Here is a 17192-nt window from a genome sequence, read left to right on the forward strand (position 1 = left end):
TTTACAGGCATATTGACAACAAGAACAACATTTCCCACCAGTGAAGGATTACAGTTTGGGGTTATTAGCTAGCTTAGCATAGCAAGTAGACAATCACAGCAACCAGGAAACACGGTGATAGCAACTAGCACTAGCATAGCAGAGTTTTCTGCTCAGCCTGCAGGAAAGTTCCATTTATCTTAATCAGTTTACCAATAAAAGCAACATTGGGTTAGATGAGTAGCCAGAAAATTGGCCAAAATGTATTATTTAGTCTGTGCTCTTACCGGAAACGTAATCAACTGTCGTCAAAACGGAAAACGAGGTGGGGGTTGGGGCGCATAGACATACAAAAATGTTTTGGATTTCTATGGTTGGATGTTGGTGTCGTCTCAGTGGCTGTCACTATCAACCCACCTCTTTCCTGGATGTTAGCCAATCATGGTCAAGAAGACGATGACGCATTGTCGACTGTTTTCATCAAAACACAGTTACTAATTTGCATATGATCTACTATATAGTGCTTTCGCACTCGACCGTTATCATCTTATTCTGCCCGCACAACTCAACTGACCATGCCCGAAGTAGCGAAGCCAGCACCCAAGAAGGGATCTAAGAAAGCCGTGACCAAGACGGCCGCTAAGGGAGGCAAGAAGCGCCGAAAGACAAGGAAGGAGAGCTATGCCATCTACGTGTACAAGGTGCTGAAGCAAGTCCACCCTGATACCCAACCCGGTCTCCTAGTGGAATTGTAACCCCTCTACAAAATATCACGTCCGAGAATGTAAGCATCTTACATTATTTCAGCCAATCAGGGCAAGCAATGGAAAATGTAAGCCTTTTGCATTATTTTAGCCAATCAGGGCGATGTAAAATATCGTTTCTCACGAGATTTTCTTCTGAAGGCGCGGAAAGAGCATTGCGGCTGTCAAATTACCATTGATTTTTAAGTAAGTATTTAGTTTACATGGGAGTTATTATTATTTTTGTTGAAAATATCATCCACCTATGCTATAGTAACTGTAAATGCCTGCTGTACAGCCCGAAAGTTTACAGTTGTTAAACTGCCACCTCATAATCTATAATTTGTTAGAAAAGAAAAGAAAAGATAGCATGCTATAACGAAGCTAGCTAAGCTAGTGATTGTACAAGTTTAAAGATATGTATCATTAGCATGTATTAGCATGTATTTAGCAGTCAGTAATTGATCCTCTAGTGAACAAGATTAACTACTTATCTATGGTTTAATTGGTAATATTTCTAGCATGAGTGAATCAGCCAAATGTTTCACTCTCATCTCTGAACTTTCTCATCCATTTTTGTCTACATGAAGATGCCAGGATCGCATAAAATTTGTGTTGCCTGCCAGGCCAGGATAGCTGTGGCACAAAAAAAATGCCCTTCCTGCTCTAATTTGCAGCCACATAAGCAAAAAAAAAAAGAAAAAATCAAAAAAATAATTGAAAAGCCCCCATCGACCCAAAATGCAGGGAAGGTGTTAGATGGTGTCATTATTGGTGTAAGTATATTTATTTTAATATTGCCTGTATATATATTCCACAAATATGCTACAACAGAAGCTAGGCCTGGGCGATATGTAAGGGATAATACATAAAACGCTGGTCATTATCGGGAAAATAAGTACCGACAGGGCTAACCGGACCCAGATGCGAAGCAGAGGGGTCTTGTTTCGCCTTGAAGGTACTTATTCCCATTCCAATAGGCAGTGATACAGACGCAGTAAGGTATTGTAAAAATACGAGTGATTGAATTTGTCATTTAAACCACCAAAGCGGTCCAAACTAAATGAAAACAGTACAGTATTTACAGTACAAGTGACAATAGGCACAGCCATCTTGGAATCTGTCTCGTGAACTTGGCTCGATCACTTCTAGGTTCAACCGAACAGGCAAGGCCGCCATCCGAGGAAAGGGGGCGTGTTCGTGCGTGTCGCTAGGCAACGTCCTGTGTTTTACCTCGGACCTCCGAAACGGATGGATAATCGAACGCACTATCATGACCTAGAACTTTGGGAAATCCCATTCAAGTCAATGGAGCGTTCTACTTGCATTGTGAAGAGCCGTATAATAAATCAGTGGTATATCATGATATTGCTTGATCATAGTCACAGAACAAACATGCCGAAATTAAACATTTCTGTTTAACACTTAATATAACATTCAACTGTTCTTCAATTATCAACCCCTATGTCGACACAACAATGAAAAACACACAAATACTGTAAATAAGTATGGGGTTGCGTCTGTCTTACAAACCCAGGTGCTAGATTTGGCACTATATATTTAACATGTTTAATTTTTTTATGATAAGAGAAGTTATTGAATTATTGCCCAGGCATAACATAGGCTAACACGCAGCACACACACACACTCACTATTATTCTGAACCACATGCAGTATGTAATAACTGTAGAATCCTAATAAATGCATCACTAATGCAAGTTACCCATTTTCCTCAATCAAAGACTCAAGACAAAGAATACATTGTTCTAAGGGATTTACTGTAGTTTTATGCCACAGTAAAGCGATGTTTACCGGTACAGATCCAGCGACAAATCTATCTGACGAGATTCACTTGCGCCTTCACTTTTGAAAGTTCCTAAGACACTCCCATAACATCACCTGTTGGTTGGTTCTTTCACCCAATTACCTATTGATCTTATCTGACTCCCCCACGCCCATTCTCCTGTGTGTCTTGAAAGTAAAGAGATACGATTTATGTAATTCTGCTGTAATTATTATTGCTTACATGAAAACATTTCCTACATAACAAAAGGTGTTTTCATTTATATTTTGTGTTTAAGCCTCATTACAACACTCCATCCATTCCGTTGTTGCACTACCACTGAATGGTATTTGGTGACTGTCTACATTTTTGCATTCTTACTTAATTATTCTAGTTGCTTAATAAATTTTGGGTTTTGGGTATGATCTGCAATAAATCAATTAGTAACATCAAACAATTTTCACACCATTCCCCCCAAACTATCAGTGCTTGACAGTATCATGAAAAACAATTGCAACTAGGGTGTACTAAGTGAACCTTCTAAATGTTTTTTGTGCTGCAGAGACCCCTTTCCTACTGTCAGAGTATAAAATGTGTATTCTGTCCTCCCAAATCTGATTATCTAATGATTTGTTCTTGTTTTGTTACAGTTGCACAAGCTAAAAGCCGTTGGGTTCTACCCCCTGCTGCTTGTGGGAAAGAAGTGTAAGGGGGTGTTTAAGGCACAGCTGCTACACCTGGATGGAGACATTGATTGCCATAAGAACGATGCCTTCAGTAGCATCCAGGATGTTTTTGAGAAACTCCTGAATTGTAAGTATGCTTTAGTACATTATTGAGAACCCCACTTTGAGAACTACTAACAGCAGTGTTTTCTTGTTACTCGTTGGGATATTATAGGCTTCAACACTACCACTAAAGCCCTATGAAACAATATTAAATAACATAGCTTGGATACATCTTATGGGCATATAGGTGAACAAAAAATACATAAGGGCTTATTTTATAGCCTTATACCCTTACATTTAACAGGCTCCTCCGCATTACACACAACATTGATTATAATATGATTGGGAATTTGTAATGGATATAACGTATTTATTACATGTTATGATTATTTCACAGTACCAAAGCCAGTCTCCACCAGCATTGCACCTGCCCCCACCCTCCCTACTATCTCCACTCCCACCCTCATTACCCTCACCACTCCCACCCTAACCACCCTCCCCACTCCCACCCTACCTACCCTCCCCACCCTACCTACCCTCCCCACTCCCACCCCAACGACCCTACCTACCCTCCCCACCCCCACCCTACCTACCCTCCCCACCCTACCTACCCTCCCCACTCCCACCCCAACGACCCTACCTACCCTCCCCACCCCCACCCTACCTACCCTCCCCACTCCCACCCCAACGACCCTACCTACCCTCCCCACCCCCACCCTACCTACCCTCCCCACTCCCACCCCACCCACCCTACCTAACCTACCCACTCCCACCCTACCTACCCTCCCCACCCTACCCACTCCCACCCCACCCAAACTACCTACCCTCCCCACTCCCACCCTACCTACTTTCAAACCCACCCACTTTCCCCACTCACACCCCACCCACCCTACCTACCCTCCCCACTCCCACCCTACCTACCCTCACCCCACCCACCCTCCCCACTCCCACCCTACCTACCCTCGCCACTCCCACCCCACCCACCCTACCTACCCTCCCTACTCCCACCCTACCTACCCTCACCCCACCCACCCTCCCCACTCCCACCACACCCACCCTACCTACCCTCCCTACTCCCACCCTACCTACCCTCAGCCCACCCACCCTACCTACCCTCCCCACTCCCACCCTACCCACCCTACCTACCCTCTGCCCACCCACCCTACCTACCCTCCCCACTCCCACCCCACCTACCCTACCCTAACACCACCCACCCCACCCACCCTACCTACCCTCAGCCCACCCACCCTACCTACCCTCCCCACTCCCACCCTACCTACCCTCTGCCCACCCACCCTACCTACCCTCCCTACTCCCACCCTACCTACCCTCAGCCCACCCACCCTACTTACCCTCCCCACTCCCACCCCACCTACCCTACCCTAACACCACCCACCCTACTTACCCTCACCCCATTCACCCTCCCCACTCCCAACCTACCCACCCTCCCCACTCCCACCCCACCCACCCTACTTACCCTCACCCCATTCACCCTCCCCACTCCCAACCTACCCACCCTCCCCACTCCCACCCCACCCACCCTACCCACTTCCATACAGCATTCCCCTTCCTACACGCTACACCCTACTTACCTTACCTCAACCAGCTCACCTCAACCTCCACCACCCTCACCCCGCCCACCTCTACAACTACAAGAATGGTAGGATATATATATATAAACATACTTTTTAATTCCACATTTGTGGGAGATATATACAGGAGATTTAAATTCTTCTCTAAATATAATTTTTCTGTTCTTTTACAGATTACGATCCTCCCTCCAGCACTGTCAATCAGTTTAATTAGCAGTTCTTTCAATCAGTTCGAATGATCAGTTCTTCCAATCAGTTATTGTTCATTTTTAGAAATCTATTCAAAACTTTAACTGATATTTATTATTTGTTTGTGAAAATCTCTACCAGTGGAGAGGTTTTATTGTTCATTTTAAGAAATCTATACAAAACTTGAACTGATATTTATTGTTTGTTTGTGAAAATCTCTACCAGTGTAGAGGTTTTATTCATTTTTAGAAAATCTATACAAAACTTGAACCGGCTAGTAACTGGCTAACAACTAGCTGTGTGCATATTTTGAGTATGTAATAATATATTGTTAATTTATTAAATGACATGTCTTCCTATAAATTGTATATCTTGTGTGTGTTTTTGAGGTGATATTTGTGATAATTGTGTTGTGTAACTGCTGTTTGTAATGACCACAATGAAATTGGGTGGAATAGCTTATTATAGCTTAAATCACTTCTACACATCTCAAGCATTGCAAAAACATATGATTTAGGCTAATTAAGATGATCTATCCTTATATAACACTCTTAAAAACTGTGTTTTCATGGTTACTAATTGTGTTTTGAGTACTTCAAGCATGGCTCAATATGCTCTGTTGTCAATGCCACAGAGCGGGTGGGATCAAATGCTCTCCTAATCCAACGCCGAATCCGAATTGAACAAGCCAACTCAATGCTTCAGGAGCAGACAAGGCCAACCACCAACCATCCCATATCGCTGACAGAGCGGTCATATTCCATGACGATGATGAAACAATCATCCCCCCCCCCACCCCACAAGAACACACGTTTACGAAAAGTATTTATCTCCTTACTGCTACTACTAGAGACAAGGCATCGAAGAGCTCCACTTTGGCTGAAACAATTTCTGTGCTAAAATCAATTTCAATTTCAAGCAAATGTACAAATACAATGTACAAATTGTCTAATAAAGATTTTTCTTCACTGTATTGTAGTTTCTTTAAAGTGCATTGTTTTTAGTAGCACCTGGGTATTGACGGCAAACTTCATACAATAAATTGGGTGCTGTATGTAGTGAAGAATGAAGCTGTGCAGAGATATATGATATGATTTTTAATGCACACCAGCTGTTCAATCGCTCTGATTAAAATGTCTAGATGGGCCTGGATACAAAGATGTGAGTTGTGCTGAAAATTAACCCATTTTCACTGACCAGCACGGCGGCTGCCCACTGCTTCAGATGTGCCTCCAATATGTCTGAAGTTGACCCTAAAATACAGTGAACTCTGAACTCTGCTTTACCATTTAAGGTACACTGGAGCACCCAAGAGCCACACTTATTAATAAAGAAAGAGGAGATGCTTGGTTTAACAAAACTGATAATTCGGGACTACACATACAATGACTCCATGCTTAATGTAGTAGGCTACTTTGGGTGATGTCAATATTTAAATTGCTTTCTGTATGCCTAAGCCTAGGAATGCATGTTTGAAAAATGAATGCGTACTGAAACAGTGAAAGTACATTCTATGTACTGTCCCCCCAGACAAGGCATGGATAGATATGGGACATGTCCCAGTGCATAGGTCTATTAAACTATAAGGCAAATATGAACGCGGCCTATTCGTTACTCTTCAACCAAGCTAGTGCAGGGCGTTGCCTAGCAACCGGGGTCAGAATTACACGTTTTTCGATATTTCGACGAATTATGCTTCTTTTTATTCAATATTAAGGTTGTGACTCATGTCACAACTTGCTTGAAGTATTTATGTGCATATTTTACACACTAAAAATCGCCTGTGCCAGTGTTTACAGCCCTAATCGTAATTTGTATATATTTTAAACAAAACCGCTTCATAGAACTACAAATACAGCGCCATTGTTGTAAGCACCTTTAAAATGAACGGTACACGTCGGTACACGTCATGGGAAATGTAGTCAATTTACAAAAATGGCTATATTGTCAAAAATGCATAATAGTTTTATATATAACATGAGGAACATGCTTAAATGACTAACATTTGCCACCTTCTTGAATATAAAGTCAAAACCTTGCGACATTGCTATTTTTTTTTAAATAAATATTATTTTTCCATGTTTCCACATGAGGTACACCAATGACAGAAACATTATTTATAAGCCATATCTTTAACAATTAGCATACCAAATTTCAGACATATTTGACCTGTAGTTCTAGAATTTAGGCCTTCCGAAACCTGCTCTGTTTACACCTATAGGTGGCGCTACTGAGCTAACCGGGGGGTCCTGGGGCAATAGAAATTCCTCAGATGCTACTTTGCATCATGCTGAATAACATATGCTTATTTATTTCAGTCTATGCATATTTTCATTTTTCATCAACCGGGCATAATATGACCAGTAGGCCTACAATTTGATGAGCATGACATGTAATCATCACGACCAGAAAATGTAAAGCAATATTTGCAATTTAGGCACAAAAAAAACATTTCACATAACTTAAGTGCATAGGGTTTGGGATGGCCTCGTGAACTTGTGTGCATCCAAAACTGTCTGAAAACTCAGCCGAATAGCTGTCTGGATGATACTTTGCAGGGTTGTCGCGTAGGTCAAAACTGACCAGCAGGGTGATGACATACAAATCAGGTTTATTTCATATCAGAACACTTACATATATCAGATAAAAGTACAGTATGGATGTTTCAATGTGTCTGGTTTGATCCGTGAACTTGTGTGCATCCAAAACTGTCTGAAAACTCAGCCGAATAGCTGTCTGGATGATACTTTGCAGGGTTGTCGCGTAGGTCAAAACTGACCAGCAGGGTGATGACATGCAAATCAGGTTTATTTCATATCAGAACACTTACATATATCAGATAAAAGTACAGTATGGATGTTTCAATGGGCCTCATTTATAAAACGTACTTACGCACAGAATTGATCTTAGACTGTGCGTGCGATCAAATCCACGTCTAAGTACAGATTTATAAAAACCGTCTTAGACGTAGAAAAGGACGTATCTCTACGTCTGGTTTTAGGTCGTGTAAGTTCATTTCCTTGTGGCAATACTGGAGTACTGCAGGAATTTAGAACTCAAAGCGCCGACACGCAGTTTCATTATCATCATCGTGCACCACCGTCACCATTAGGGCGAATGTTTCGCTCAATAAAATCAATTAAACTATTAGAACAATTCACACATGAATGAGATTCACGTCTAATAGGTATTCCGTTTTTATTTCACAAGTGTAAAACATTTCGCTCAATCTATAGCCTATAGAAAGTCTAATAGTGGCTTAGTTTTCATTAGGAGATATAGCTGCATTGGCGTTGTTAGAGGATATTGCCAACTGCGCAATAAGGAGAGAAAGGTTTTTTTCGTGATCGCGCACACTTTTTGACACAGGATGATGTATGGCTGATAAGCAGGTAGGCCTACAGCTTGTCGAGAGCGTTGTGCCCAAATAGCCTCTCGTCTACAGAGGCGCACCAGATGCAAACAGGCCATACACGTTCAGGTTTTGTCTGTTCTTGGATTCCTGGCTACAGGAACGTTCCGAAGAGAAATTGGAATTCATTTAGCAGAATTTTGCCCGATGTTCTTCGCAGTATTATCACTTTATATGCCCGTAATGTATTAGATTTCCATACAGTGCCCAGGAAAAGCAAAATGTGTAAGAGGATTTCCTGCGTAAAACAGGGTTGTATTTTCATCCAGATTGCGCACACTCAAACAGCCTAGGAAGACCACTTTAATACAGCACATGCCCGTGCGCGGTTGGTAGTGGAGCACAGCAAAGGCATGCCTAAGGGAAGGTGGCGATGGCCAGCGAGACTCCGATGCTGGAGCAGCAGTGCGACAGTTGCGGCCGCTGGTGCTTCGGAGACGTGCCTTCTACATGTCAAATACTTTGCTTTTGCCATTACGCCACCAGACAGGCTTTTCTAACGATGTTTTGGCCCGCATCTGCTGTTCCATCAGCAGAACGTCGATGTCAGCCTCACTTTAATTCTTCTGTTTACATGTTTCTTTCTTGTTTGCCACTGTCACAGAGAGTTTGTGCATTGAGGATGCGCTCTGTTTGTGCATTGATAATATGCTGATTAGATTAAATAGGGGCGTTTTGAGGGCGGAGATTCAGTTGCGCACAATTTCACGACCATTTGTGATTTATAACCGAAGGATTGGCGTACACGTGTTTTTTGTGTGTACGTCTGTTTACTGTGGATCTCACTTACGCTCATTTCAGGAAATGTCTTAGACAAAATGTAGGATGGTTTCTACGCAACGTTTTATAAATGAGGCCCATTGTGTCTGGTTTGATCCGTGAACTTGTGTGCATCCAAAACTGTCTGAAAACTCAGCCGAATAGCTGTCTGGATGATACTTTGCAGGGTTGTCGCGTAGGTCAAAACTGACCAGCAGGGTGATGACATGCAAATCAGGTTTATTTCATATCAGAACACTTACATATATCAGATAAAATAATGATTTATTGAATTACTTATTTATTTATTCATTCATTCATTCATTCATTCATTCATCGCAACCCTCTTCTTCTTCATCATCTGAAGAGTCTTCAGATACCTCGCTGTCCTGCAGAGGTACTTCCACTGCCACACTGCCACCCACGAAAGCAGGACTGTAAACCAGAAGAGCTTCAGTAATATTGGCCTCCAGCTCGAAGATCTTTCTTCTTACTCTATTTTGAAGTTCTGGTTTACCTGAAAAGAAAACATTTCACTATCAAAGACGCATCATAAGTAGAACACCTTTAACACATTATAGAATAGAAACTTTAGAAACTATAATAGCCACACAACAATGTTGGTGGTATTTTTTTTTAGCTCAGTCGGGGGGGGGGGGGGGGGGGGGGGGGGGGGGGGTGTTAATAGCAGGAGGAGATACAATAAAATAAATAAGTAGAGTTGCAAATCTTCAGGAGTTCAGGAGCCTAATTGATGAAGGGTAGAAGCTGTTGTTGAAGTGCGTCGTTCCAGTCTTCAAAGATCTACAGCGTCTTCCAGAGGGCAGAAGTTGGAAGAGTGGACTGATGGAGGGTCACGACCAGTGATGTTGGTGGCTTTGGCGACAACTCTCTCTAATTTCCTCTTGGTGCGACTAACAGAGCTACTGTAAAAGGCTGCCAGTCAGGCAACAGTATTATCAACTTCATTATATTTGTACCATGGTAATTACTGGTTGTGAACATTTACTTACAGTTATCCTGGAGCAGGGATTGTGACCTTTGGAGCTGTAACTCAAGGGAGTCAATATGCTGGTGCATCTCTCTCACAACAATATTTAATTCTTCATGAAATCTGCTCACCAGCATGGCGATGTCAAACATTTTTTTTTTGAGAGAGAGATTCCCATTGCCTGTAACGCAAAGACAGTTGTTGTTAACTTGATGTATTAACAACCTTCCAACAGAGTATATGAACCAAAATAAACGTTAAACATTCCGAAATAATTACAATATGTACTCATCTACATTGTACATTTCTACTTATGGTTAAATCCAAATGTTGCGTACATACTCGAAGACAGACTCCAAGGCCAGACGAAATTGTCCTGGATCAGCATGTGGTCAAGCGATGGTAGCTTTGACTTGAAGGCCTCGCCCAGACGGTTGATTGCAGACTCCAATTTATTTTTGTCCTCTGCAACCTTCCGACGGATGGCGTGTCTTTTATTGGAGTCTAAAGACATGAGTAAACTGACTGAAAAACATGCATATTGCTATATGCAGTGATATTTTGACTTGACTGAAAATAAATGTTCAAGCATCTATGAAATCAAGTCACACCAGTCTCTCTGTACAGCATGTGCTTCCGCTGGCGAATGCTGAGGTAGAGGTGCTCAATTTGGCGCTCCAGAGAATGCTCATCCACGACTGTGGAGGCTGTGATGAAATTGTCATTATTTGTGGTCAAAGAATGCCATAGAATGCCATAAAATGCCAAAAGACATGCAGTTGAATTTGAAGACATGCATGTTTATGAAGGTTAAATATTACCACATGGCCAGCCTTGGATTCATGCTCTGCGTGGGACCATTCAATGAATGCCCTCTGGAAGGCATCTCCACAGATGTTGCTGGCCTAAATAGTAATGATAAATATTAGGGATGCACCGATGCATCGGCCGTACATCGGTATCGGCCGATGTTTGCCTCTTTTAATGTTATCGGCCTATCGGTAATAAACTTGACTTTCACCGATGGTACTGGCCGATGTTTATGGCAGGCAGTTTTTAAAGAAAAATATTTGATTATATTCGTTTTAATCTTGAATTTATATGGCATTCCCTAAGGGTTTATGCTTGTGTTTTGTAAGGCTGCATTGCAAGCATCTGTTTACAGTTGAAATGATGTCTTGATGCCTGGTGATATTATATTAAATAAAGTTTAGTTAAACTAAAGATTGTTTCATAAATCTGATTGAATTTGTGCTCATTCAAAGTTAAGAGTGATAAAGGGCTGACATAATTTAACACATTGCTTTTTAGATAATGATTTCATTATTTTCCTGGCACAAAAGGGTGAATGAATAACAACAAAAACAAAATAAACAAATATTGGTATCGGTATCGGTATCGGTATCGGCTAGATTGTTGTTTTGAACATCGGTATCGGTATCGGCCAAGAATTTCCATATCGGTGCATCCCTAATAAATATGGAAAGATATTATTATATATTATGTGATGAGAATTATTAAGAAAAAGAGAAAGGAAAGATATTTACCCTCCCACAGGCTTTACTCCTCTCCTCCAACATTCCGAGGAATGCCTGACGTGAGAGGCCCGGGGCAAGCAACTTCAACTCTTGAAAAGATTTCAGCATTGTGACCTGGTACAAGGTGTGGTGATTCAGCGTGGCAGGCCAGTAACCACACTTGACCAGGTCCTCCAACCCAGCTGTCCAACTCTCTTGGCACAGGCCACAGGTTACAGAGGGGATGGACAGGTTGTAACGCCCTGAAATAATTGTTTGTACAGTGTTAACTCAAGCAAGAATAGGGATATGACATCCATAAAACATATCCATCTTACCATTCATCCCAACCAGGATGACTCCTCTGGCTGCTGTCATTGACAGAGCACTTGGACAGCAACCACATAGTTTTGGCAGGCTGACCGGTAGAAATCGCACTAAAGAAAATATATATAATATATATTTAACATATAGCTAAATAGGCTAATTTGTCACAATAACGTTACATCATTTGTGTAATTATGAACACACCTGTTTCCATCAGATTGTATCCGTCACCCTCAGGCTGGACAATTGTAGTGGGTGACAAGGGGTGATGAAACCCCTCAAAAATGGCATTAACTAATAACTCATACCTTTTTTGGCAGGAATTTGATCACGTGGTGCTTGACCAGGTCTTTTAAATAGCATTTAGCCATTGCTGTCCCGTGGCTGCCATTTAACTGGCATAGCATGACATTTTTTCTAAAGTAAGGGAGTTTCCATTAATTGTTTTATTTACAAATATACACTTAGCCACATGTTTAAACAAATCTATACTCACAGCGGTTGCATCAAATTTAGCAATTAGATGCTTGCTAGCTTGAAGAGCCTTCTGGAAGTCGGACATTTCTGCAAGAAGATTTTCTATATTCAAATTCAAAAGCTGAAAGTGTCAGTGGTTTCTACGACAATAGTGTAGGAGGTCAAAAGGTCACAATTCAATCCAGTAATATGGAATTCTGTTGAGAGCACCAAGACATGAAAAGACAAATAATAACATTTTCAGAGCAATACTTTGGAGGAAAGGGGTTGTCAACTTTGGTTGTGCAGGGTTATATGTGTACAAGCAAAAAAGTGCAAAAGAGGACTGGGTGGGGTCATAACGAATTATGATAAATGCCTTGGTATGTAAGGTGAGCAAGCCAGCGTCAAATCCTTTGACTGAAGTAAGATATAACTTTATGTTCTTCTACTTTTTCAGAGTTATGAATGCAGTGTCTTTGACTTTTTATCCATTTACTAACATTCAGGACACTGTTACATCATCAGGGTTATAGACTTGACTTCCCTTCCATGGACATCAACAACCGAACGCTGAAGGAGGAACGCACAGATCTCAGGTAGAGAGGTCAACAGATCCTCAGGGACACACACCATCAGAGCTTTGTTTTGTTCAAGTGGGTGTACACAGGCTACAACCTAACACCATAGGCCCGTGAACTTCAGCTCGCATAAGATCTGTCTGGACAGCAGAATCTTTTCTGCCACTGTGAGGTTTGTGGCAATGTTTAAATGAACACTGTACTTTACATTTAGTAATTTAGCAGATGCTTTTATCCAAAGCGACATACCGGGAGAATAACATTCAAGCTACAGACTGTAATCTAGCTGTTGTTTATGTTGTTCATAATGTAGACATGTTTGCATAACTCAAGTTCTGCAGATATGTCAGCAGAGAATATTCATGTGATTATGACTAATTGCTATCAGTAAAAGCCATCACACAAACTCATATTTATATAACATATTTATAAAGTGGTCTGTGAGTGTGTATTATTATGTACTTAATTTCCTTTATACATGATGAAGTTGTCCTTTGTTCTCTTAGCACAATACTGTAGTTGGTCAAGCCTCAGCCATAGACAACTTAGACAGAATGCTAAGAAAAAGTAATGTGGTGCAACCTCAAGACAGTAGTAAATACAAATATGTGTGTGTGTGTGGGGGGATCGAGTCCCTGATTTTCTATGATTTAGGGAATATAGTCATGTGAGCAATCTGATGGTTGATGTGGGTGGGGGGATCATAGCTGCTGGGGATCATAGCTACTGAAGATAACAGTCCTTGTGACGGAGTACCGTCACTACAGTTGAGTATGCGCTATGACTGCCATACCAACGGGTGGTGTCACAAAGGGTGGTGTCACTGCTCTGTCCCTTTGCTACAAATGGTGTCAGATGTGAGATGGCTTGCTGTGAGGTCATCGGAAGTTTACCCAATGTGTGAGCCGTATGAGGGACCCCCAGGATAGGTTGACCCTGGTGTGAGGGATGTAAGGAATTTTCGTATTCAGTCAGCTGGAGGTATCGGAGTTAGGAGTCAGAGATCAAATTGGATAAGTATACAAGAGTTTAATGTAGAGACACATCAAAGTTCAACGATACAGGAGTAAAGTTGGAGAAGGCGCGTTCTGGGTAACAACAGTTGGGCAGCTGCTTTCATAGTGCCCGGGCTGGTGACGTCTCGCAAACTCCTGTGTGACATCTAGGAACAAGCTGGACCTGGGTTGACACTGACTTCCCTGCCCTCACCCCATCAATATCGTCCCTCAAGCAGGCTATCAAAACCAACCTATTCAGATTAACCAACCCTGCATTACTGTCAAGTGTATTATAGCATTGACTCAGAATTTAATGTGCTGACATTTTAACAAGCAATGCATGACCACTAATTTCAATTACACATTCTATGACAAGGTAATAAAGAAATGTTGTGAATGATTTCCAGACATTCTTATCTTACCTGCCATAACTGAACAGTCTCTCACCGGTCAGTTGTACCTGTGCGAGTGGAATAATTGCAACTTCTATGACAATCTTCCTAACATAACTGGGCTGATTCACTCATGCTAGAAATATTACCAATTAAACCATAGATAATGGTTAATCTTGTTCACTAGAGAATCAATTACTGACTGCTAAATACATGCTAATGATACATATCTTTAAACTTGTACAATCACTAGCTTAGCTAGCTTCGTTATAGCATGCTATCTTTTCTAACAAATTATAGATTATTATGAGGTGGCAGTTTAACAACTGTAAACTTTCGGCTGTACAGCAGGCATTTACAGTTACTATAGCATAGGTGGATGATATTTTCAACAAAAAAAATAATAACTCCCATGTAAACTAAATACTTACTTAAAAATCAATGGTAATTTGACAGCCGCAATGCTCTTTCCGCGCCTTCAGAAGAAAATCTCGTGAGAAACGATATTTTACATCGCCCTGATTGGCTAAAATAATGCAAAAGGCTTACATTTTCCATTGCTTGCCCTGATTGGCTGAAATAATGTAAGATGCTTACATTCTCGGACGTGATATTTTGTAGAGGGGTTACAATTCCACTAGGAGACCGGGTTGTGATACCGGTATCTCCTCTAAGGCGATGGGTATCATGAACTCTTTCGTGAACGACATCTTCGAGCGCATTGCTGGGGAGTCTTCCCGCCTGGCTCACTACAACAAGCGTTCCACCATCACCTCCAGGGAGATCCAGACCGCAGTGCGCCTGCTTCTGCCCGGCGAGCTGGCCAAGCACGCCGTGTCCGAGGGAACAAAGGCTGTCACCAAGTACACCAGCTCCAAGTAAAGCGTTATTTTAACCCACTCGAACTCAAAGGCTCTTTTAAGAGCCACCCACCTTTTCTTTGAAAAGCCATTCCAATGTTTTTTATCTGTAAATGATAGAGATGAGAATTAGCCATTTGAAATATATTGGTACATACATTAGTACATAGATATGTTTTTAAAACAGTCCCACTTGGACGTATGGCATGGTATAACCGAGTCATACTGACACGTGTATAAAGAACCAGTTATAAAAACTACTACGGGCGCTGTTTTAGTACATCTGGAAAAGCCATTTTCTGCACGCACATATATAATATTGCATGTTTCACGTCACTCCGATGTTAAATCTCCGTACACTATTAGTATTACAATAATACAACATGAGTTTAAAGGCCTGAACTATTTAGTTGGAATCTTAACACCCCCCTCCCCACATTCTCTAAAGCCGACTCAATAATAAGTATTTTCTTACCAACAATTTACTGTAGTTGTAAAGGGGAGGCTTATTTTACGAAAACAAGAACTGTTCCCTCGAGCATTTGATTAATTATGGTGTACATTTTGATTCACAAAATATCACTTCTAGAATTACCACCGTGTAGATAAGGTTGTCGTGTACTGTGTTCAAACTTATTAAATAGGAAATGTACGATCACATTGTATACCATCATTTTATATTGGGAAAGAGCTTTAAAAGAGACTTGAGTGGCTCTTAAAAGAGCCGTTGGAAGATTCTTGTCAGCAGTAGTCAAGATTTAGGCACGCTCCCCACGGATGCGACGAGCCAGCTGGATGTCCTTGGGCATGATGGTGACCCTCTTGGCGTGGATGGCGCACAGGTTGGTGTCCTCGAACAGACCAACTAGGTAAGCCTCGCTAGCCTCCTGAAGAGCCATGACGGCAGAGCTCTGGAAACGCAGGTCGGTCTTGAAGTCCTGAGCGATCTCTCTGACCAGACGCTGGAAGGGCAGCTTGCGGATCAGCAGCTCAGTGGACTTCTGGTAACGACGGATCTCTCTCAGAGCCACGGTACCGGGCCTGTAACGATGGGGCTTCTTCACGCCACCGGTGGCTGGGGCACTTTTGCGGGCAGCCTTGGTGGCGAGCTGCTTCCTTGGGGCTTTGCCTCCAGTGGATTTACGGGCGGTCTGCTTGGTTCTTGCCATTATGTAACTACTCACGAAAAATGGTAAATGTGTTAGTATGTACGTTAGGTGTGGCACTTTATACCTTCGAGAACTGACTACTCTCCGGCGATTGGTGATAGTCATGAGCGTGCGGAGCGATCATTGGCCAGAACGAAAAGGCGCCTACATTTCAAACAAGTAAACCCAACCCACATGCGCGCGAATAAATGCTTTGTTTTCACTTTAACGGCCGGTTTATTTTCAACTGAAATATACTTTACCACATTCACTGTATTCAAGAATATCCTTCACCTACAATACACGTATTATAGTATATCATTAGTTCAATACACGTTTAGACTTGTTTTTATATACCTTCATGACGAATGTAAATCTTCCTATACCACTTCACCTAACTGAAACAAGGTTTTATGTAAACCGTTGTGTTTGGGCGCTAAAATGACTAGCTTAATATATCCATGAGATAAAGCAACAGCTCACATCAGATGAGTATTATTTCGTTTATGTTTCTTTGTATTTTAAATCTGTACCAGATGTTTTTTATTTTATTTTATTTTTTACAGTTGTGAGTAGTTGAATGGACAGGGTAGTCCTATCAGGAACACACACATGAATGAGATATCTGCAGCTGTTTATTGAGCAAATAAAGTGGGTCAGTTAGAACATGCACACTTCTTCCTCTCACATTCCCCTGTACATCCACTTTGCAACAGTCACCTTTCAAAACATTACAT

At 41.7% G+C, this 17192-nt stretch overlaps 2 protein-coding genes and 1 long non-coding RNA gene across 3 annotated transcripts; 2 read left to right on the forward strand and 1 right to left on the reverse strand.

The window, feature by feature from the left end:
• Nucleotides 1–544: 544 nt before the first annotated feature.
• On the forward strand, nucleotides 545–5987 carry LOC308365301. The gene is made up of 2 exons (XR_013968652.1): nucleotides 545–763; nucleotides 5649–5987. It is a non-coding gene; the product is annotated as an uncharacterized lncRNA (long non-coding RNA).
• LOC308375062 (uncharacterized protein) lies at nucleotides 803–5987 on the forward strand (the record flags this gene model as incomplete). The annotated part of the gene is made up of 4 exons (XM_080851102.1): nucleotides 803–811; nucleotides 3156–3318; nucleotides 3631–4893; nucleotides 4999–5987. The coding sequence occupies 3 exons, from the start codon at nucleotides 803–805 to the stop codon at nucleotides 4617–4619; spliced, it is 1161 nt and encodes a 386-aa protein (XP_080707228.1). The 3' UTR covers nucleotides 4620–4893; nucleotides 4999–5987.
• Nucleotides 5988–16065: 10078 nt separating this feature from the next.
• LOC308365003 (histone H3.2) lies at nucleotides 16066–16476 on the reverse strand (the record flags this gene model as incomplete). Its single annotated transcript, XM_080838304.1, has 1 exon — nucleotides 16066–16476. One exon carries the CDS (start codon nucleotides 16474–16476, stop codon nucleotides 16066–16068), a length of 411 nt encoding a protein of 136 aa, XP_080694430.1.
• Nucleotides 16477–17192: the final 716 nt, after the last annotated feature.

This window comes from Sprattus sprattus, assembly GCF_963457725.1.
Source record: "Sprattus sprattus genome assembly, chromosome: 1".
Lineage (NCBI taxonomy): Eukaryota > Metazoa > Chordata > Actinopteri > Clupeiformes > Clupeidae > Sprattus > Sprattus sprattus.